We start from the raw sequence: 23,959 nt of genomic DNA on the forward strand, positions 1-23,959 counted from the left end.
AGATTAACAGATGGGGCAGTGTATACAGCAGAATTGGTGGCAATTCAGATGGCTCTTAGTTGGGTGGAAGAAGTGATGCCAAATAAAGTTGTGATATGTTCAGATTTAATTGCATCACTAATAAGCCTAAACATATCAAACAAGTAGATGATACCTTTGAAATATTGAATATTTTGTATAGATTAAGGCAAACTGGAACAATAATAAAATTTGCTTGGGTACCAGGAAATGAAAGATCTGATAAAACTAAACATCCCTACTATTACAGTTGCATTAAGTAGGATGGAAGGAAAAAATATCATTAAAGAATCTTGCAACCAGAAATGGCAAAGAAATTAGAATGAATGTAAAACAGGAAGACATTTTTATAAATTTATACTGTAAGACAAAGTATATTGACACCAAATTTGTATAGAGACGATAAGACTAATGGGAAACATGGTACAGCCTTAATGCGCCTAATGTGTTGTTATGTTGTCCTAGGTATGCAAGGAAGGAGTTAATAAGTGAGCTACAGGAATTGGGATGCAAAAATTTACAATCAATAACATATTAAACACAAAACAAGAGATCCGGGGAAAGGTCAGTTTTAGAATTCATCAAGCATAATGGTCTTAGGATTAGAATACAGACATCTTTTAACATACATCTAGATGGAAATCACTTCACACTCCAGCACAGGTGGTGGCGATATGCACCAAAAAGTTTGTATGCAACCCGCCAAATAATCCATAGAAGAAGAATAAGAAGAAGAATACTGTTTGTTTTCTCACACAAAACGCTCATTTCGTGTCTCAGGCCATCAATGTGTACTTACATTTACAAGGCATTAAATCATGTTTAATTTGGACTTCTCTGTTCAGACTCTGTGAGGTTGTGACCATAAACCTGCATTATTATGACAAGAACAGTTTGACCTAAAAATATTAAAATTTAAACTACTGCGGAAACAAAGACACCTACATCGTGGATGTCCTTGAGGTAAGCTAAAACAAACCAAAACTATGAACTATGCAGAAAACCTTAATCTGGCAATCTGCCATTTATTGTACTCTTGGTGTACACTAGTAGTCACTCTTTCATCACTTTATGTCTCGCTTATTGCACAACCTCACTAATCAACCCAGTATTCATTCCTTTCTGAAAGAAAAATATATACACTCTGAATATACTGTAGCCAACAAAGAGATATAACAAGCATGATTAACTTTACACCAGTGCTATTTAGAAAAGTTATAAATCACATTCACAATTTTTCTGTTTGTTCAACAGAATACTCATAGACCCATAAAACTGCACCTTGCATTATTATTCTGTATTCAAAACAGCCCTGACCTATGTGGGAGCAGACAGGCGTTTGGATCAAACAGGAAGTCTCGTATTTGCAGATCGTTCTTTTGTTCATCCAAACCTGATGTGTGTTACAATTATTTCACTGACATGTGTGTATACAAAAACAAGTGCCAAGAGGAAACTGCACAATAGAGGGATGTGACAGGCGTCAGGCGCTTCGCACACTCAACATTTCTTCCTCTCTCAGTTTGTCTATCTAACTCCAGATGCTCTCTCTGCTTTGCTCCAGGAGTATGGTAGTTATATTTTCAGCGGATGTCGTGGGCTGCTTTTAGTAAGGGTGTACTGGATTTACCATTGTACTGAAATATGACAGAGTCCTCAACAACAGGAAGTAGCTCTTCCTTAGGGCACTGGGACAAAGGGGCACTGGAACGCAGGGCCTCCCTGAACTGCCCCCACTGAGAGCTGGCCTGGGGTAGGCTATATTTACTAGCCAGAGCTTTATTAGCCTTTTATTCGTTTTTGCAACACACAATGATGTTTTATTGACATTCAGGAGGAGCAGGTACAATTAATTAACCCAATCAGCACAAGTGGAGATCAATCAGTAATCCACAAGATAAATAACAGCAGAACCCCTTTATTCCTTGACAGTTTATTAGCATCCCACCTCCACCCCATCTCCTCAGTTTTAGCTCCATCTCTAGTTCTACTCTTACCAACAGGGGGAGTACTCTGGGTTCGGGCAAAAATTCTGAGCTCGGACCCCTCCACCGGACAGCAAGTACCAATAACCTTTACCATAATAATCATATGTAGATGGGAACGCGTAAAATGCAGTTTGTATTAAAGGGTATTTTCAAGTATGAGCTCCCCAAAAATTCAAGTTGTACCCTAATGTCATTCCAAACCCGTATTACTTTTTCACTTGTGAAACAAACTTTTGAATGTACAGAAAAATCTTAAATATGTATCTTTTTAATTGTTCTTAATTTTATTTAATTTCTTTTTTATTTATTTTTTTTCTTTTCTTTTTTTAGCAGGGACAATCAGAGAATATTTCACACAAAAATTAAAATTGTGTCAGTGATTTGAATTCGAGACCAAACATTCTTTTCAATTAACCTGTTGATCCACATATACTAAATCCACTTTATGAATTAGACAAACTGGTTCCTGATTTAGACTCACTGACTCACTGTTTAACTTTACTGGTTTAAATTGGTTATCATTCAAGTTCAGTTTTGAATTTAATTTCTATACCACGGCTGATTCTGTTTACACTAATGCTCATCAATGTGCACTACACTGAATGAAGTATCATGACGTACTGTATACTAATCACAGACTGCCAATATTTAATTCATTATTTAACGATAATGCAAGCCGAAAGTGGGCTGTTCGCCTGAACTGCAATCAAATATCAGTCAGTGAGCTGAACTCTGATCAGCCTAATCAGTGAGAAAATCATTTTTTTGTCCAAATTGTGGCTCAACCTGTTTAATGAAAAAAAAATGACGAATCGTTCATGGCTCCTGAGGTCAAATCACTGACTCATCTTTTGTTCTTTTTTTTTTTTTTTGACTTTTTTTTAAACGTGCCCTAAGATTACTGAAGTATCCTGTATTGTGATATATGATATCCACAAACTGCAAATATTTAAGTTGTTATATATATATACGAGCTAGCCCAATGTAATTTGTTAACCCAAACTATAACCAAATCACTGAGTCAGTGAGTTGAACATGAGAACGAATCCATGCTTTGTTGAAAAGAATAAGATAATGTTGAGTGAATTATAATATTATACAGTATTACAATTTACATATTTACGAAACAAAACAAAAGTATACACATTGATGTATATGCTAACTACAAAATGCAGAAACATTTCAAAAAGCTTTGGAACACACTTGCTGTGGAAAACATCAGCTGCTTGTCTTGCATGCCATGTTAATGCCTTGACTATGGTTTGGGCACATGGCCTTCTGGCTCCACCAGTGTGGGGGGTTTGATTCTCTAACGTTGATGTGGTATTTAATCCATTTACCAAGACCATCTGACTTGTCGCAGGACTTAACCACACCGTAGTGCACATACTGCCTTCTTTCACAGACAGTCAGCCAGTCACATGTCTTCACAATATATTTTCTCAGGGTGACTTTTGTAATGGCTCGACAACAGTCTAGAACCTGCAGTCTGTTCCAGGGTTTATGTTTAACCAGCAGAGAAAAGCAAGAAATGACTAGCTGAGCCAAGGGCCAGTCTGTATGGAATTACTTTTGTGCCATGCAATAAAAATGAACGTAACTTTTCAAGAAACTGATAAATTGAAAAAAAAAAAAAAAAAAAAAAAAAATCTTGCCGCATTTCTTCACTTCGTTCTTAATAAACTGCATGTTTTGCTAAATATTTCTCATATTTCTGATCTGAAATTACAAATGTGCTTCCAGAGTTTTCACTTAAGCTTCTGAAGTTTTGGTTTACGCTCCCTGAGTTTTTGCTGAACGTTTGACTTAACGTTATTACTGGATATATAAATATATGACTTACCTCAACCCCGTCCGTGAACCTAACCGTCACTGGGGTTAATGGCATTTATGAGTCTTCCCTCACCATCCTAGGAAAAAAAAAAAGATCGCTCCCCAGATGTAGATGTACATTTTGCTTCGTTTCGCTCGGACATTTGACGGCGTGTACAGACACTTGGAATCACTCGGACGTTAATGGCGTAGACATACACACATACACGCGGATAGCTCAAAATGCGTAGATATAACACGCCACTTGACTCGAAAGTGGCGTGTATGTTTACGCAAAAGTCATGATGTCATGTTGCGGTGCGGAATAAATAAATAAATAAAAATAAAAGGGAAATTCGGTACTGGGATATCAAGCAAAACTAAGCATGAGACATGGTAGAGAATTTGTTTGCAAATCAATGCAGCATCCTGCTTGTGTCGCGGACCCTGGGCAACTGCGAGAGGAGGTGGTATGCGCTACAATCCTTGTGAATACATTGTCTTAGTGAATTAGGAATCCTCTTGACTTCTTTTAAGCTGTTCCAGACTTAGGTGCTACTTTTAGGGTTAAAATGCTTCGTGAATTACTTTAGTAAAAAAATTAGGAGTCCTAAAGTTAGGAGTGACATACCCATTATTTTTAGGATTTGCTCCTAAATTCGCCAGTTAGGAGCTACTTTTAGCCTTAAAATTCTTTGTGAATACAGCCCCTGACCTACGTACAATATAGAGTCAAAGGAGAAGCATAGCGAATTCTTGGAAAAATAAATAATAACGATTTAAAGGGGAAAACCAATTAAGATATTTGGTAACCGCACTTATGGCATTTATTCATCTTTGTTCATTTTAATTTAATCATTTACTAATACGTTATTAAAATCTTGTTAACATTAGGTAATGCACTGTGAAATAACATGAACACAATGAAATATTTTTAAAATAAATTAATAAATACAGTAACAAATGTAGGCTATTGATCATGGTTAGCTTAATTGTGTTAGTTAATATATTAACTAATGAACCTTAATGTAAAGTATTACCAGATATTTACTTGCTATCTTTACTCAAGGCATGGTGGGAATGCACACATAGGCCTACTGTATATGTGTCTGGACATTTGTCTGGATATGTTGTAGAAAGCACCTTTGGAATGTGAGCAAGAGGGCGTATTTGATTGTAATGAAGTTGATAGGGACTGAGGCATTTTGTTTTGCTCGATAAAAAACAAGTCGGACCAGAAGGGTTACTTTTTTTTTTTCTCAAACATTTGCTTTTCCTTTCCTTTTTGTTGATAATTTTTGGTTGGATTCATGAATCTAATTAGATATAAATGGAAAGATATTCTGTTTTTGCTGAGTCGTTCATTCAAGAGTGTTTGTAGGTTATCTAACACCTTATAAACTGACTGAAGACCTTCTTGACCTGACCAAGAGTCCAACAGAGCAGGGGAATGAGAGGGCTGGGCTCAAAGAGAGAGAAAACAAGAAACTGAGAGAAAGAAAAAAAGCATATGATTTAGGGGAGGAGTTTACATACTTCCTTCAGCAAAAGCTCAAAACTTGTGCCACAAGGACATACACACACACGCTAGCATACACAACACACACACACACACACACAAACCCTATGCCGTACATGAGTTTTACGTACAATAATGGTTAGTGTTAGTCAGTTTAAAAGGAACTTTTTGCCAACTCCATAGAGCACACACTGACAGATCTATGAGGAACGAACACACAGCCGGGAGTCAGCAGGACAGAGGTACGCTCTCTCTCAGAAACTAATCTGTGTATGAGTGACTGTGTACTCAGTTGAAATTGCTGTTTATATATTTCAAGGTTTGAACTGAAGTAGGACAAGTGTTTGAATATTTGGTTATACTTACTTTTTAGCTAACCAAAGACTCTTGGTTGTCTCTACCTATTATTTGTGTTGTATATTTGTAATATGCAAATCTGTCTCTTAAAATGTAGATTTATTTCTCTAACAATATACCAGTTTTTTTCACTAACTAGGTTTTAAAAACTTGTTTTTCGCCCAGTTTAATAGTACCAGCATGCATGTGCTGTGACATTCTAAACTTAGAGTCTAAACCCTTTACTCGGGTTACAAATCTACCCCGTTTTTTTTCACTGACATCCACACATTGAACCAGTAACACAAGGAGACACAACTAACTACACTGTCCAAGGCGCATGGTACCATTCAACGTCTTTGTTGTAGCTTAAAATGCTGATGATAGTAATGCAAAACTTAAGATGGTAATAATGTTAACTGAAAATTTCCATAAAAAGAAATGTCTTTAGAAAATAACCCCCTTAGAACAGCTGAACACGTGATTATGGTTTTGGAAAAGCCTTACATTTTTTTTTGTTAAGGCCACAGAGAGATGCTCTATGAGAGTTGAGGAGGTATGCTGAGAAATTCCTCCGGGCTGTTTACAGCTGACTCACAAGATTCAATTAGAATCTGACTGGGTTCTCTCTTTATAAAACAATAATAACATGATAAAGATTATTTTCTATAGCTAAGTACACTCTTTGTTTAGCCCAGGGACAGAGACAGTAGTGATGACAGGGAGACACATTCAATCCAATTGAGATAGACACATTAACAAAGTCTAACAACGATTTATCATTATGGTTTGAGTAGCCATATGTCAAAACCAGCACTGTTAAATATTTATTTGGTTATCTTTCCTTTAAAAAGGAACAATGTCTTAAAATCTACACTAATGCTAGATATTTGCAATGGAAGAAATGGCAGAAAGTAGGGGAGCGCGGAGCACAACGTAACGCGGGGCTAGTTGTAACATACTTGTTTTAAATACTTCCACACATGCTAGCATGACAAAACTTGATGTATTTACTAGTTGCCATTTCGACAGCAGAGAAAAAAAAATTGCACCAAAATTCCAAAATCTTTGTTAGATATCACTGGACATTTATTTAACCATAGCAATAGTACATTTCTTACCTAAAGCAGCATTAGGTAACTTTTGAAATTTTGCTCTCGGGGTCCCCCTACAGTAGGGAAACAGTATTGTATTCTGTACACCAGGGAATACACACATGCATTTGTTGACAAGCGATACCCCGAACTCTGCAGAAGGCGTGAGTCCAGAGTTGCGTGTGAAATGTCTTCATCCCAGGTACATCATTATTATTTTTTTTTTCAAACGCCAAAAGATTGCGTAGCTCACGTTTACAAGTCAGCGTCTTTATAGTAGCCTACTGGCTACTGCTTTACATAATGGATATGCTAGTTCAATACAATTTTTGTGTGGTAGGTAATGCCACTATCATCAGCCTGTTATGTTGTGACAATAAAAGAAACAAGTTTCTTTTTTAAAATGCATTATCTTATTATTTTAGTTAAAACTCATAAACAACTACAAATAACTAATGTTAGGGAAATCTGTTAATGTTTTGTTGCAAGTTTCTGAAATAAATAAAAAATGTGTAAAAAAAAAATATCGACCGATATATCGGAATATCGGATTTTAAAACCAACAAATATTTGTATCGGTATCGGCCTTCAAAATCCTTTATCAGTCGGGCTCTAGTTAGAATGGTCAACCTGTAACTGTCAGCCCTAACATCTAAGACAAAAGATGAAAGTTTTATTTAGTACTAGTAAATAAAGAAAATGCTGTGAGCAATGCTTATTAATTCACTGGGTCTTTGGCCCTGTGTGCCAGGGCTGTGAGAATATTGCCGCTCTCCCTTTCCAGAATAACCCCTGGCACAGAGAGGCACTGACCAGCCCACACAAACATGCCTGCATTGCTTCAGAGTGCTTCCCTCATTTACGGAGTGGACGCAGAGAGGAAAGGGGAGTGAACAAAATAGATGGAAGTTAGAAATGAGCAGTAGAGAGAGTGAGGTTTATCCACAAGAGGAAAATGGACAGGAAGAGAGAGAGAGAGTGACTCCATCGATAATAACTGGATCTACTGTCAAGCGGGCACTATTGAACCCGTGTTTGAAGCCGGCTGTGTACATCATGGCATGCTGCAGATGCTGTCCAATTCCATGCCTCAAAAACTGCTTTTCGTTTTCAGGTTGGTCCCACCCTGGCTTGATTTTTGCAATGAGAAGAGTAACTTTCACAGGGAGACATCACAGTGTTTCTGTCAATCATGGGTAGATTTACCCATGAAGGTAATGCAGATGGTGTACTTCCCTTAGTTGGCAGTTTCTGTGCCTTGTTTGTGCGCAATGCTGTGATTGCCTATTGCTATTGTTGTTGTGTGTGTTACTGGTATATTGTTTTGCTGCTTGTGTGATTTTAGTTATATATTTTAGATTTACAAGCATCTGTTGACTAATAACTAGCAAATTCTCTCTTTTTTTGACGATTGTACAAATTTGACAACCCATAAGGATTTTTTACATTTCTTCTCATGTCAAGTTTAGGCTGATTCTATATGGGCTAATGATGTTTTGCTATGTTTGTCACTGACTGTTTGCATGTGCACATTCCCCGTCTTAGATTTTGGTCTGTGTTTTGCACGTTTTCATTATTCGAATGCTGTTATTTTGTCTTCAATCGATCGTGTCGGTTTGATTAGGCATATACCCTAAAAGCTTCAGCTTGTCATTTAGCTAATTTAATAACACTCCCCTAAACATCACCCTCCCTTTCAATAGCGATATCGCCCGCTGAGCTCGATGCCTTATGGAATGACCCTCCATACAGTTTAGCTGCTGTCAGTGAGCTCTTTCCACGCAATGACGTCATGACTGCTGGTAAGAGGATTTCTTGAGTCAAGCACAAGTGTGTCAGCAATGTTTGAATTTAATTATAAAAGAACCCATGGCACAGAGATTTTTTGTAATAAATGATGTTAAGCAACTATTTGGAATATTCTCTCTTTTCAATGCACAAATCTGGGAAGGTCATACCCATCTGGAGATGAGGAAGAGGCTGTTATTTAAGTCACCTGGGTCTGGCTGATATTTATAGAGTCATTATGATATGACTTGCACTTCCTGTTTATGTCCACAACTTAATGTGCTTGTAAATAGAAACACAGCTCTGATAGTTTTATATACATGCAAATTAGCACCAACTGGTATCATAGAACGAGGAACTACAGTAGCCGCCAACTTTTGAGTTAAGGGGGGGGGGGGGGGCATAGGTAGATCTAAAGATAAAATCATCTTTCTGGCATTTGACCGACCGGGTTGACACTTACTGCATCTGTTGACACGTGAAACCAATCAAATGTGTGTGTCTCACGGCCAATGCGTGAGAGTTGGCAGCTCTGCTGATAACCATTCATATTCAAACGTGGGAAGTGCATAACTTCAGACAGAGGGAACCTTCTTGTCCTTAATTATTCACCAATAAACAGGGCATCACTCTTATCACTCTTCAGTCATTCAGTGTTACTTTTCTGTAAATTTACTGATTAACCATAAACAGTCATAATTCTGATGTGCTATTAAAGTTCACGGAACTACACACCAACTTCAATTGAATTCTTTAAAGCTGTGTTGACCCCAGTTTCCTTTGTTTTGGAATTGGAGATGAGGAAGTGGAGGATGAGGCCGAGGTGGAGGCAGAAGGCAGAAGCAGAGAGATTTACTGGAAGAGGAAGGAAACATTCAGCGGAAGCAGCACAGTATCTTCAGCAGGAGAACGCTTCTCTCCAGGTATCAGCAGAATGGATCACTGTGTCCTCTGCATTGAAATAATGGCCTCCATTTCCATAATGGCCTTTAATGGCTACACTTCTTAAGAATACTCTCACAACTAATGCCAGACACTTAATGTGTACACTCAACCTATGCCCTAATGGTATGCCTTTAGTGATGTGGTCACTCATAGTGCTGTTCCTGCAAAAAAAAACTGCAATTGGCTTGTTAAGTATACAGTACTCCCGCTGTTATGTTGCATTAATAAATCACACCCAACATCACTACAGCATTCCGGTTGCTGCTAATGTAACTAATCGTAAATCTTGGTTTCTTTGTGGTGGATATTAACTCCATTCCCTTTTTCTTCTTGGAGATGTTGTTTTGTTGTTTAGCGGGAGACGACGATCTAGTGTATCACCTGACAGTGAGCTTCAGGAGGCCTTACGTACAAGACTGCGGGTAGTAGAAAGCAACAGTCAGGATGTCGTCCAGCTCTTTAAGGTCAGACAAGGAACATGATCTGGCACCACTGAGGAACTTATTACAATTGATCACACAAGTTATTTCAATTTTCATTGTTTTAAGTGATTGTTGATACTATACACACAGGATCTCTCTGCACGACTAGTGTCCGTTCATGCAGAGAAAGACAGCTTTATCATCACCTTTAAGACTGTCGAGGAGATCTGGAAGTTCTCCACTTACCTGGCACTTGGTTAGTATCAGTGAAAATAACATGCTAGTACTACTACAGGTTGCCCAATCCTGTTTCTGGAGATCTACCTACCTGCAGAGTACACACACACATCCAACACACCTTGTCCAAGTGCTCCTGAAGATTTTTATTAGCTGCTTCAGTTGTGTTTGATCTGGATTGGAGCTGAACTTTGCTGGTAGGTACAGCGGATCTCCAGACACAGGATTGGGCAACCCTGTTCTGCAGTATATTTATAATTTCTTGAACTATTGTAGCTTAACAAGTAAAACTATTATATTCTAGGATATGTAGCAAGATGTCTTGAAAACTTTCTATGTGACCAGTCATTCTGGCTGGACCCTGCATTGCTGAGCGATGTTGAGATCTGTGTAACAGTGGATGAAGACCACTTAGCTACTCTTTACTTAGGACTTCTGCTACAGGAAGGTAAGGAGCCTCCACTTGCACTCGACAACATCACCTTTAACCAAACAGTAAACAAACCGTAAATTGAGAAACTGATAAAACAATATGGATTTACACATCTATAGTCTGTTCTAAAGTCCACTATTGAAACATTGCTGCTTAAACGATTCGGAGGTCACATAAGTTGATAGCAAGATTGTGTAAAAATGTGACGTGATTACAGTGTTCTCTTGTTTGCAAAGATAGGAGTGTATGCTTTTCATTTTGTAGACTCAACATTTCCTCGAGTTTTGTTACACACAAAATATCTTGCTTCTAAGAATAATTAATACAGATATAATGTTAGCCACCTCATTCGTACCAAAGTCTCCTCTGTTCTTAATTTTAGTATTTGATTATGCCTTCTACTTAAGACAACAATCTAAGGCAGACACAACCATATATATATTAAAAACATTAATTTATGGGACAAACTGTATTCCTTGGAGTTTGTACTTGTTTATGAATCCACTTCGAAAATTGGAAAACTATGTTAGGAACCTAACTAAAGAATATAAATCAGGAATAGTTCATGACTAAGGAACGTCTCATTACTGTTTCAGGTACATTCTTTTCTAAGACTTTATACAACAGTGACTGCAAAGAGGAGGAAGAGGAACTGACCTTGACCTACAGGAGGAATGACCTGGTCATGGTGAAAGACATAGGACAAGAGGCCATGTGGGAGGGCACACTGCTGTCCACGGGTCAACATGGTCTAGTCCCTGTTCATGAAATGCAGCCTCTGCCTTATCCATTTTACCAGTGAGTGACACTGAATTTTGAAGCACATGAAATGTGAGGTTTTGTGGGAACAGCTACTTTTGTTCTACACTTGTTCACATGGAAAAAAAACATACTATTTAAGATTATCCCTTACAAATACAGACTGTTCTTCCTAGGTGGTTCCTTAAGAAATATCCTGGAAATGCAGGAGGGATTCCAGTTACAGAAGGGCTCTTTGATCATCCTGTAGGTGTGTATCTGGAAACTATTCCTGAAGGTTGCCTTCAAAAGGAATATTCCGGGTTCAGAAAGCTCAGTCGACAGAATGTGAGACATAATGCATATCATCACAAAATTATTTTATCACAAAATATTATTTTAACCCCTTTATTGGGTTACAGTGAGGCACTTACAATGGAAGTTAATTCGCAAATGTTAAAATACTCACTGTTTCAAACTTATACTCTCAAGGCGTAAACAGTATGCATGATGATTTTACTGTGAACATTTTTTTTTTAAATGTAAAGATATAATCCAGTGTACAAGTTTGTTGCCGTGATATTGCAACACCAAAATTACTGTAAAAATGTTCTGAACAGTTTTACAGCTCAAATAATACACTGTTTTATCAGTAGAATTAGTTTTTGCATCTGTTTGTGTTGAAATCAACATTATGTCATAAATTCTGTCAGCCAACTTTAGCTTGTAGGGAATCCATAATATTTGTTTAATTATTAGACATATTAAGTTGTGTGTTACTACAAATCTGCCCTTTCTTTTGGCTTCCCTTTTAGTGGTGGGTACCTGTGTGGCAGTAGTGGACCATTACCCAATGGGTAAAGATGAGCTGCACCTATGCCAGGGAGACATAATCAAGATTGAAGGATTTCTTCTCAATACTCTGAACATGTTTATAGGAAAACACCTCACCAGTGGAGAGATAGGATTTGTTCACAAGGCCCATGTAAAACCCGAGAGTATCGAGCCTCTGTAAGTAAATAGTTCAACTGTATTTATTTATATTCATAGATTCAGAATGTGGCCGAACAAATGACCTTCTCTTTATTTTGTAAAACCATTCATCTAATGTGCTTCTCAACAATACTGACATACCAATTGAAAGCAACCAGCTGGCAAATGCTGTTTTATTCTGTTGACCTTTGTTGAATGTGCCTCTCTAGCTGGGGGTGATGAGGGTGTTGGAAGGGGGGCTAGTGGAGTTATGTGATGATGTGATGAAGCGATCCGAATGAGAGTCATGTGGCTGATAATGTTGTCTTTGTTGGCTTTGCACAGCGATGGACAATTGGTCTTTCTGAGTAAGGAGGAAAGGGCAGCCTTATCTAAACTTAACCCTTGCCTTGAGCCCTGTCAGTCTGATGTACTGGCAAATCTATTCTCCACTGACATTAGCACTGTGTACAGATTGGGTAAGAGAGTATGCATTGTCTCCCTGTGAGACCTTTAATATTGTTTACTTCCAATCCATTGAGTACTTCATCCAAAAATGAAATTATGCCAGTTTATTCACCCTCATGTCGAATCACAGAAGAAAGATGTTCATATAGATTGGCAACGACATGAGGGTGAGTATTTGACACAATCTTCATGTTTGGGTGAAATGTCCCTTTTAAGTGGGGACAAATCTGTGCTTTATTTCATCCTGTGTTGATAAAATTACTCTTTCACACTGCAGACAGACTTGATGACTCTGATTTCACTTACATAAGAAACCATCCAATGTCAGGTAAGCCCCTTTTTGAAGTTATGTATAACATGAGGAAATGTTGCTACATACTGTAGATGTTTTTTCACTGCTCTCATACATTACAAGTTCCAGTTGTATAGAATTAACCTATATGAATTAATCATACCTTTAAAATGTTCCTTTTCTTTCCTACTCTACTTCTTTTTCATGACATTATTTTCTATGTACAATCAAAAATTCTGACATTTAAACTTTGTGCAATCAGCAGAGCAGAAAACTACAGTGGATCAACGAAAAAGCACCATTTCTGAAAAGAGTGACGTAACTCCCTACCACTCGTCCCCACGGCAATCATTATATGCCTCCCGGAATCATCTGGACCGGGACTCTGAGATACTCTCTTTCAGCCTGGAAGATACCTTCAGAGAGATGGACGAATATGAGGAAGACCCTCCAAATTTCATGGATGAATGTATCTGGGAGGCTGATGAAGCAGAGAGGTGTGACCCAATCCTGACCCTCCTCAACTTGGAACATTTCCAGGACACTTTACAGACGCTTTACGACCTTTCTTACTCTTTTCTGGACACTTTCTTCAATTGCCTTCCAGAAGACGAGGTGCTTCAACATCTGGAAAACGTACGGGAAGGAGCTAAAAAAGGCAGGATGCTCTGGGCCCACCGGCGAGTCTGCTTTCTCCTTGGTCGGCTATGTGCCAAGAAACTGAAGTTCTCTCAAGCGCGAGTGTACTTTGAGGAAGCTCTAAAAGTCCCTGTAAAGGGTTTTGATGACAAGCCACTTCTAATTGCCCTGTACACTAATCTCACTGCTGTTTACCTCAAACAGAAAATGATGGATAAGCTGCCATCTACGCTGGATAAGGCAAGTGCTCTGATTCTGTGTCTTCCCTGCCACAACTTCTGCTCCGTGGATGAGTTTGAGCTGCTCAAACCAATCATGCGCAAAGCCATAATTGAAAAGGACAAGTACCTAGAGGCTCGGACATGCTACCTCTCTCTCTGTCTCTTTATACGTCTAAGGAAAATAGAGGATGCTTTACCTTTTGTAGAGAGGCTTCAGTTCCTTAGCATGACTTTGTCTGCTGAAGTTGGGAGGCCAACTGCCCCAATTGATCTCAACTGGATGCTGTGCAGGCTTTACCATAAAAAGTATTTGCCCTACCTCACACTAGCTTCTTTAAGTTTAGATTCGGGGCAAGAGCATTCCTTGGATGATGCATTCCAGAAAATTGAACTCTTTATCAGAAACTCAGCCAGGCTTAATCCTCACTGGAAGGAAAGCAATTCTGTGCTTCCCACACAGGTGGTGGTTTACCTTCAGCAGGCCTTGTCCATAGCTAGTCAAGGAGAAGACCCAAGGACTCAAAGGGACCTGTGCCTGTGCCTAGCAAGTGTTTACCAACAGCATGGAGCTCTAGAGAAGGCTGTGCCCTTTGCCCAACAGGCAGCACAAACTGGTAGTCAAATTAATGAGGAGGAGGGCTTCGAGGCATCCATTCTGCTGGCCTGGCTCTTGGTCCTAACGGAAGAACCCGTACAAGCTCAGAACACTCTGCACCCGCTGCTCAAGTCTTTGAATGAAACCGACAGTCCGACACAGCTTGGTGTAGTCTATAATCTCCTAGCCCTATGCCTCCGCAAACAGGGCAGAGTTCAGGAGGCAGCAAGAAACGTTTATTGCGCTCTGCAGATCTCCCGAGAGAATGGAAACAAGCGTAATGAAGCACTAGCTCTGGCTAACTTGGGTTGCTTGTCTCTATCTCTAGGGGCTTCGGGCCTAGCAGAGTGTTTCTTGCTCAGTTCACTGCACTTATTCCAGTTTCTCTCAGAGAGTCCCACAGATCAGGAGCATGTCCAGGCTCTTCTCTGGCTGGGCAGGAGCTACAAGGATAGAGGAGGGAGTCAAGAGGTCAGAATATGCTTCGAGATGGGCCTCCTGATTGCTATTAGTGCCAAAAATCTACACAGTAAGTGTTCAAGACTTTATGTTTTAGAAATAAAGCACCAATTTCCAATCAAAACATTTCACGAAATGAAGATTGCTAGGTTTCAAAATATGAAAAAATATAAACATATTGTTCAAAATCTAGAACACTTTCTTTTTGTCAAACATGTTCATAATATGATGAACTACACTACACGGGTTATTCTACTTGCTCCAGTTATTCTACTAACCACAAAAACGCCCACAAGTCCAATTCGTTAAATTAATTATATAAACAAAGAAAATTCTCACATGTGAAATTAGTATAAACAAAAAAAAAACAGCATAATTTATTTGCAGATGCCATTTGGTTTAAAATTGTATAAGTAATGCAATGATATTCCGATTTTTTTTTTTTTACCCAATTGTCAAAGTGTCTAAATACTTTAACCTAAATTTACACTTAGATTTAAACTCACTTACACTTAATAAAAAGTCACCTACATTTTTTAAACCTTCTGTCACAAACCTAATGTCGAAATGAACAGAGAATTAATGTTATGCCGGTATTTCATTTATAGAATAATAACACAATTCCTTCCAAATGCAGGTCAAATGGTGGTGGCAAAAGTTCTAAGTCGCCATTACGCAGACTTGCTGCTGTATGGACAGTGTATTGTTTACTATGAGCACTGTGTGGGACTGTGCAGAACACTAAAGAATAAACAGCTAGAAGGAGAGTTCCTGGAACTCCTCAGCAACCTCTATCTCTCTCTCAACACTGAGAAGTAAGCGCTACTGTAATCTGCACATACTACATAACATAGTACCATTGTCAATACTTGAAACTTGATCCATTTGAAACAAATTAATTGGTAAAGTCAAAAGTAATTGTTTTATAAAAATCACTGCAGGTCATCGAGGAAGTCACTTGATTACTCAAAGCAAAGCTTAAGGATCTCCATAGACCTGGGGAAAAGACTGGAAGAGTCAGAGACATGGCTGCAAGTGGGCCGTATCTATTATTTGATCCATGAAGATGAACTGGCTGACATGTACCTGCAGGTAAGTCAAAGGATCAAAGTAGGGTATTTCAAAAGGAGTTAGTTATTTTGCATATCCACTTGGAAAAATATCCCGCCATTAAGGCTATTACTTTTTTTAGTCTGGTCGTTTCTAAAAAGAAACTTATTGCCATGTCATATACATGCATGTTTTTATGAGCTGCTGTGATAACTTCTTTTGCCATAAACAAATTTTTACAGGCAGCAGTAAAGACAGCCCTGAGGATGAATGACCCATGCTTTGCTTTGAGCATTTATGAGGAAGCAGGAGATGTGTTTTTCAAAGGACACAGAAACCAACTGGCTGCCCTACCTTTTTACAGGGTAGGTTTCACTATCAGTTCCCAATAGATGTTACCAAAACAATGGTTAGAAGATATACCATGTGACTAAGCATGGATTCCTACATCTTCTAAATCTATCGGCTGTTTTTCTTTTCTTTTTTTTTTTTTAAAAAAAGGATGGAAGTTTGCCATTTGCACGCAGCATTAAAGATGTGGACTCCGAATTCAGGCTTTTGAACAAACTTACAGAGCTCCTGATGAAGCAGAAACACTACGAGGAAGCACTGCAGTATGCTACACTTGCAGTGCAGGTCAGCACCGCAACTGGTAAGACCTTTACATGCATCTATTCCTAAAAAGCCATGGAACCATGGAAATGAAAGTCAATTATTCACTATTCAGAAACTTCTGACTATGGGAAGAAAGAAAGAAAGAAAGAAAGAAAGAAAGAAAGAAAGAAAGAAAGAAAGAAAGAAAGAAAGAAAGAAAGAAAGAAAGAAAGAAAGAAAGAAAGAAAGAAAGAAAGAAAGAAAGAAAGAAAGAAAGAAAGAAAGAAAGAAAGAAAGAAAGAAAGAAAGAAAGAAAGAAAGAAAGAAAGAAAGCTTTTTGTGAAATTCAGTTTGATTAGGTCTTTTGCTTGTCTTTAGTCTTAACCTGTGTTGCCCCCTCCTGGAGACATATGTCCTTTACAGCATAAAACATTTGAAGAATATTCATAATACATTAAAAAGGTTAATTCACCTAAAAATGAATTTTCTGTCATTAATCACTCATTAATCATAATGAAATACGAGATCTGACCCCCCTATAGCCAGCAACTTCATAACCACTTTCAATGCCGTAAAAGAGGTAGTAAAGAGATTGTTAAAATAGTTCATGTGACAGTGGTTGTTCAACCTTAATGTTATATAGAAATATTTTAATTTGTTTTGCGAAGATGAACAAAGGTCTTACGGGTTTGGAACGGCATGAGGGTGAGTGATTAATGACAGAAATTTCATTTTTGGGTGAACTATCCCTTTAAGCCAACATGAAATCTAAACAGAAAGTTTAGTAAATTAAATTATTACAGTAAATTGAAAGAAAGAAAGAAAGAAAGAAAGAAAGAAAGAAAGAAAGAAAGAAAGAAAGAAAGAAAGAAAGAAAGAAAGAAAGAAAATACATCTCTCAATACAACTAAAATCAAATTTCTTTGAAATTAATGCACCCTGCAACTGTCAAATTCTTATTGGTTGATCATTTTGGTTGTTCACTGGTGTTTCTTGTTAATCATTAGTCTTGGTGTATAAATAGCCCTCATGTTTCCATTGTATCTTGTCTAGTTTTGTTTGCATAACTTCTGTTGGTGAGTCTATCAAGTCAAAATCACGTTTTTCGTGTCCCTGCCGGTGTTAGGGCTAGGCAAATGAAGCCTCATGAAGCACTGAGGGTTTCCCCTGAATGTTTCAGGAAAAAATTCAAAGCATTAAGTGAAAACAGCACAATCTTGTGGCAGATCAGATTTATAGCAGCCATGTTTATGAGCAGTTAATTAATTTCTTTTATCAATTAAGCACAAATAAAATTTCGCCACTAACCAAATGTGTTTCATTCTCAAAACGCCAGTGTTTACGGCATTTAAGCCGCAGGCCATCCATAGTGCGCCGTTATTTGTGGCGCTTCTGTCTGACAAAGGCGGTGTAAAAAGCGGCATTTTGTATAATATTATAATCAGCCCCACCCTTTTTTTCAAAGTTCAGCCCATCTAATGAAGTAGATGGAAAGACATGTAGTAGATTGTCGACCTGAATGGCGGTCCATCTTAAGGGTTCTGTTTTTGGACTGTTATCCTGTCATATTTTTATTTCTTTATTGGCCACGTGCATCCCCCTTTTTCCTTTATCATATGTGGGTATATAGTATGATTTTAGCCTGGTTAGCCATTTAGCCATTCATGTCTGTGAAATACATTAGATTACCCAGCAAACTTACTAGCTGTGTTCATGGTCATGGAAAGTCTACTTGTTTATTCTGATGCCATATTATAATATACAATTATATGATGGGTTATTATTTTTTTGTTTTGTTTGTTTTTGTAAAACTAAACTATTGATTTTCTGTAGAATCAGTGTCAGAATTTCTAAGGGGCTATAGATGGAAAATGTAATGGTCATTTTTTTGCCAACATTTTTATAATTTTCTGTTAACCATAAAGCATAACACAATACAATGCCTCTGGAAAAATACACGGGAAGACTGTAAATATATTACCATATTATAATCGTATAGCTAATACATGCCCTATGTTTATGGACTGTAAATAATAAAGAGTTGTGAGGTGCCTGCATTTCCATTATTTCCATAATCTCCCGCTTCGCTTCACGTTGTGCCTAACAACGCCTTTTAGCCGTTACTTATTCACAATACAGCACAGCCTCTTGTACCTTATTGCTTGCTTAAAGTTACAAAAGTTACTCAGAAAATGACGGCGATTTTGATTTGTAAAAGCCGTAATTTGCGTTGTCTTTTCGTCTTAAACGCAGCGTTTTGAGAATGAAACATGTTTAGTTAGTGGCGAAATTTGACCCTTTTGGCGTTCCATATGTTCGACATCGGCTGCGGCTGGATGTAACCGATCGGCGAGAGTTGCTGCGTGTAGCCGGGCAGGAGCTGCAAACGGAGACGTGAAGTCGGACACTTTCTGGTTCCTGTAGTGTCCATGCCGGTGTCCGTGGCGGTGTGCCCATGTTGGTGTTGGTGCCGATGTATCCGTGCCGGTGTTACAAAGCATAAAGCAGTTTTTTGAAATTTGTATATGTTGTGTATGTAATGTGTATATTTGTTCTTATCTTACAAAGACATTAGTTTGGCTGTAATGCTGTAAAAATTTTAAGTGCTCTAATGATTTGGATAGCTTGTGCTTATCCCACTGCAGCTGCTCAGCCATTTATTTAATAATTTAAAACTATCTTTTCATACATAATTATGTGTGTGATGGTAGTTAGCTAAAACTGGGGTTCCATTATTTTCTAACTGAAAGAAAAAAGTAACCTGACATTGTTTTGATGTGTATTTGTTACAGATGTTACTTTGAATGAGAGAGTGTCCTTCCATCGTCTTGCATCAGTGTACTTCTCTCTAGGGAAGTATGAGATGGCTGAGAACTATTACCTGAAGTCTCTTTCACTCTGCCCCACTGCATTTGAACATGATATTGAACTTCGGTACTATGTTAAAGTATACTGCAGACTGGCTGATCTGACCCTATACAGATTAAAGGTGAGACTCTTGTAATGTGTAACATTTTATATGCATTCCAGATGAAATGTTTTGATTGTAAGATAAGCAATGTACATGTTTTCATACATAGAAATTATTAAAAAGATTTAACCAGTCTAGACAAGCATGCTTGTTTAAAATCTGCTTATGAACGTTTTACGCCGAAATAACATTCACCAATTTTTTGGTTGTGTATTATGCAAATTACTAGCTGCATTTACATCTGAGAATAATTGTTATGCATTTAAAAAAAGATTGTTTTATATATTATTTTGTGAAAATGTTTTTGCCTATATAAACTATTAGTGAATAAAGCCAAAAGTATCTATAAAAAGAATTTTAACAGTAACGGTGTATGCATTTTATGAAGAATGTAAATGTTTATTGCTATTTATGCTTTAGGATGCATTTGATGCCATTGGTTACTACCATTTAGCATTGGCAGCTGCTGTTGAGGACAAAGAAAGCCTAAGCACACTGTACATAATCTACATGAAGCTCGCAGAGATCCATGCCAACTACATGCCTGATGCCGAACTGTGTATGAACTACATGGACAGAGCGCAAAGTCTGAGGAGGGAACTGGCAGGGGACACAGAGGAAACACATCAAGACCTGGTTGAGACAGCATCTGACAATCAAACCAACGCTGGTCGGTCAGACTCCAGCAGTGGCACTAGTACTCTCACAGAGTCCAGCATGACTGACACCGGCCACACAATCGATGCCCTGAAAGAGTCTGAGCTCATATTCTCTAACTTAAGTCACAAAGAAGTCACAGGCACTAACATTTCTGAGGAAACAGACTTAGGGCCTGCTGACAATATCAATCCAGAGACTACCTGTCCGGATAAAAATCACATTCATGAAAGGAGAATGAAGGAGGGCTTGACTATTATGTTGTAATTGCTATGTCCATGCTATAACTCTGAAATTTGTTTTTTAAATCAAATGTTAAATGTTTAAGATGAAGATCATATAATATATTTTCTATCAGTAACAAATTTGATTAATTGTAAATATGTATTTGTATATTTGTAAATATTTTTTTTTTTACTTTTAAAACGAAAACGATTAGTCTACTTAATTAAAACTCAATAAATTCTTTCAACGTCCATGGACACAGTAGACTACATGGTTCCATAGCATGCTCACTATAAAGCACTCATTGTACCTAAACTAGAACTGGCTTTATGTTCGATTATCAGGCCTGGTATGTAGCCTACTATAAATTGTGAAGTCGTTCATGGGTAAATTAACTTAATTCAAAGAACATCTTAAACGTCAAATCTAACTATTAAACATCATCTTGATTTTTAACCACAAACGATATAGGATAGGCTACAGTTCATTCATTTGCCACAGCAAAGGCCCATCAATGTTTTCATAGACATGTTACGACATCAAAAACAGTTTACTGTGCTCACTATTCTTTTGCCTTCCATAACGTGGGCTACGTTATCCTCAAAAATGTAAGCTACTACTCAAACATTTTGCGTTATTATCCTCCACTAGAGGGAGATATTGGCTTTGTGAATGGTGATTTAATCACTTTACGACGAGAAAGCTGCATTACCACAGAAAGTCTAAATGGGATTTTACCAACTGAGCCGTTGATGTAAGTAGTATCCTTCGTATATATTTTAATTTGACGCTCTTAAATTTATGTAGGAATAACATGGTTATTAGGCCTCTACAGTTATTTTATAAAATCACCATGTGCCATAAGGTGTTAGGCTATACTATCTTTCACAAAATTACAAATTAGTCTATTTATTTTACAACGATGATTATTCACCTTCCTCATGGACGCGGAAGTTCCCCATACCGGAAGCCTGAATGTGCTGGTGTGTTTTAATTTAGCTTCTAATAATTCGAAACTTTGTTTTCCTAAGTGGCAGTGGGCTATAAGGAAATAGTGTGTGTTATTGATGTAGTGGTGTGTGTGTGTGTGTCATATTAAGATGTGTTATCATTTAAAATGTGACCTGAAACATACTTGATAATGTAAGCGTGGGTCCCAAATTGCACTGAAACATAATTATTTTAGAAGCATATTTATTCAAAGGTCTTTCATGAAGTTACAGGAAACATCCAGTTTGCCTTTTCCCATTTAATTGAAGGCATAATTTGTATCCAAAATGAGCACACGGCTATACTCCCTCTGGTAAATATTGTGTGCTATGTGTAGCTATGTTTTGCTACTATTTTAGCTAACAAATAATGTATTCCAGTCACAAAGAGAGGACTAAAAGCTTTCTGATGGGACTTGGTTAAACAGTGCTTTTCATCAGGTTTTAAATTTCATCAGGTTTTAAATTAATATGAGTATAGTCTCTGGTATTATGTTCTTAATGAATTTCTGTGCTTTCTCTTACTGTAATGCATGTAAGGCCCAACTCTCTCAGCAATTGTTTTAGTGGCTGGGAGTGGGATCATTCTGATCTGGCACATATAACATGCAGAGTGAGTTGGTGCAGTAAAAGGCTGAATTGCGTGCTGTGTGCCAGCATCAACCTTCACAGATGCTGCAGCTCTTTTTTTTTTTTTTTTTTTTTCGGGAATATGTATCTTATGTTCATGGAGGCTGATAAGATAGATAAGACAAGATAAGACACTTATTGTTAAATATTGTAATTAAAATTGTACTTTATTCCTATAATGGCTAATCTGAAATTTCAGCATCAAAAGTCTTCCAGTGTCACATGATCCTTCAGAAATCTTATGCTAATTTGGTGCCAATTATTATTGGTACTCAGTTATTTATAACAGTTTTTGCTACTTTTTTTTTTTGTGGAACTCATGTAAAGAATTATTTGATAAATAAAAAATACAATAAAACAGCATTTTTGGAAATATAAATATTTAATAAAATTATAAATGTATTTACTGTCCCTTTTGATCAGTTTAATGTCTCCTTGTTGAATGAAAGTATTTTTTTCTTCATGTTTTTTTTTTTTAAATTATCCTTTTGAGTGGTAGTGTATCACTGTTTCCACAAACTTATTAAACATGAAAAAACTGTTTTCAACATTGAGGATAATAAGAAATTCTTCTTGAGCACCAAATCAGCATTAGAATGATTTCTAAAGGATCGTGTGACACTGAGGATTGGAGTAATGATGCTGAATAATTAGCTTGGCTTTTACAGGAAAAACTATATTAAAATAGAAAACTTATTAAAATTGAAATTAACAAAATTACAAATGTAAATTATAAATTTAAATTATACATTTAAATTAAAATTTATTTTACATATTTTAATATTACTATTTTAATTTTGATTAAGTAAATTCAGCCTTGGTAAGCATAAGCAACTACCTTTAGCTATAATAAAAATGATTCCAAACTTTTGACTGGTAGTGTATAGGGCTGTTCTTAAATCACACTACACAAACTGTTCTCCCTTATCTTAGCTACTACTACATTCAAGCATCTTGGCAAAGTGATATGGACTGTTGAACTAAGTTAAAGACTTCAAATAGATCTCTGGAGACAGGTTCTCTCCTCTGATGAGCCGTAGTTGGTTTCCAATAAATCTCTCATTCTATATTAGTGCAGCGTGCCTCTTAACAGGACTGTCTCACCCCATAAAGCACAGGCAGAGATACACTAAGCATTACCTTTAGCTGATGATCAATTCATTTCCACTGATTTCAAGAAAAAAGAGAACATGCACAGTGTGATTTTATTTGAATGTTGTTGAAAAAGGCAGCATTACAATTATAGCTTTTCCCATAAATATTTTTAATGTTGGATTTGTCACATTCTGATTCTAATGAATTTTAGGAGGAAAAACATTGTAACACACTCAATTGCTGTTGATTCCTGTGGGAAATCAGCATTGTTTCTTTGCTTGTAATGGCTGCCAGGAGGATGCTAATTACAACTTAATGGTGGCCTCTTGCTTTAAACTACATTGAGGACTCATTACAATTAGCAGTAGTCATTATAGACCTCTGTCTTATCATCTGCAGATGTGGTTTGCAATGCAGCAGATTGGAAAGTGGTGTGTTTAACTTTATATCCCTTATAAGGTGTTACACACTGGTTATGTTCAGGAAGGGCTGACACCTCAAATGTGTCAGCTGTTCTCTGACCTCCTTGCTTGCGGCACTGGGATTTCCTATTGATTGTTCGTTGCTGAATTAAAGGTAGGGTAGGCAATTTGTTTTAAACAATTTGTGTTGTACTGTTTTAAACTCTCTTCACATTCTGATAGCAATCAATAATAGAAGTGGTCTACATATTAAAACATTTCTTCTGTGGAAGTCATGGGACCAAAACATTATTCGTCCAGTCATTGCATTCGGTTCAGCAGCCACTTTTTACAGTTCTTCCTGAACTAAA

General features: G+C 37.4%; 1 protein-coding gene across 7 annotated transcripts; it reads left to right on the plus strand.

The window, feature by feature from the left end:
* Nucleotides 1-5,370: 5,370 nt before the first annotated feature.
* sh3tc2 (SH3 domain and tetratricopeptide repeats 2) lies at nucleotides 5,371-20,730 on the plus strand. Of its 7 annotated transcripts, none has more exons than XM_089134910.1 (18): nucleotides 5,371-5,579; nucleotides 7,882-8,569; nucleotides 9,353-9,478; nucleotides 9,837-9,964; nucleotides 10,073-10,178; nucleotides 10,464-10,607; nucleotides 11,189-11,390; nucleotides 11,528-11,601; nucleotides 12,146-12,341; nucleotides 12,648-12,781; nucleotides 13,048-13,098; nucleotides 13,325-15,046; nucleotides 15,614-15,791; nucleotides 15,918-16,068; nucleotides 16,269-16,391; nucleotides 16,528-16,678; nucleotides 19,413-19,609; nucleotides 20,012-20,730. In XM_089134910.1, exons 2-18 carry the CDS (start codon nucleotides 8,560-8,562, stop codon nucleotides 20,513-20,515), a joined length of 4,197 nt encoding a protein of 1,398 aa, XP_088991036.1. In that variant the 5' UTR covers nucleotides 5,371-5,579; nucleotides 7,882-8,559; the 3' UTR covers nucleotides 20,516-20,730. The 7 variants fall into 7 exon arrangements, with proteins under 7 accessions (XP_088991036.1, XP_039520489.2, XP_088991035.1 ...); XM_039664555.2 differs by having other exon boundaries at nucleotides 8,471-8,569; XM_089134909.1 differs by having other exon boundaries at nucleotides 8,471-8,569; nucleotides 13,328-15,046.
* Nucleotides 20,731-23,959: the final 3,229 nt, after the last annotated feature.

Source organism: Pimephales promelas, chromosome 9, assembly GCF_988280905.1.
Source record: "Pimephales promelas chromosome 9, fPimPro1.hap1.1, whole genome shotgun sequence".
Taxonomy (NCBI): Eukaryota; Metazoa; Chordata; class Actinopteri; order Cypriniformes; family Leuciscidae; genus Pimephales; species Pimephales promelas.

What these genes read in the sequence shown, in the direction of transcription:
- sh3tc2 (XM_039664551.2), top strand. Translation starts at nt 7,683, where the DNA reads ATGAGCAGTAGAGAGAGTGAGGTTTATCCACAAGAGGAAAATGGACAG. An exon ending in GCAGGTCAGCACCGCAACTG is followed by an intron (nt 16,679 to 19,412) that starts GTAAGACCTTTA and finishes TATTTGTTACAG; the next exon opens with ATGTTACTTTGAATGAGAGA. An exon ending in TGACCCTATACAGATTAAAG is followed by an intron (nt 19,610 to 20,011) that starts GTGAGACTCTTG and finishes TTTATGCTTTAG; the next exon opens with GATGCATTTGATGCCATTGG.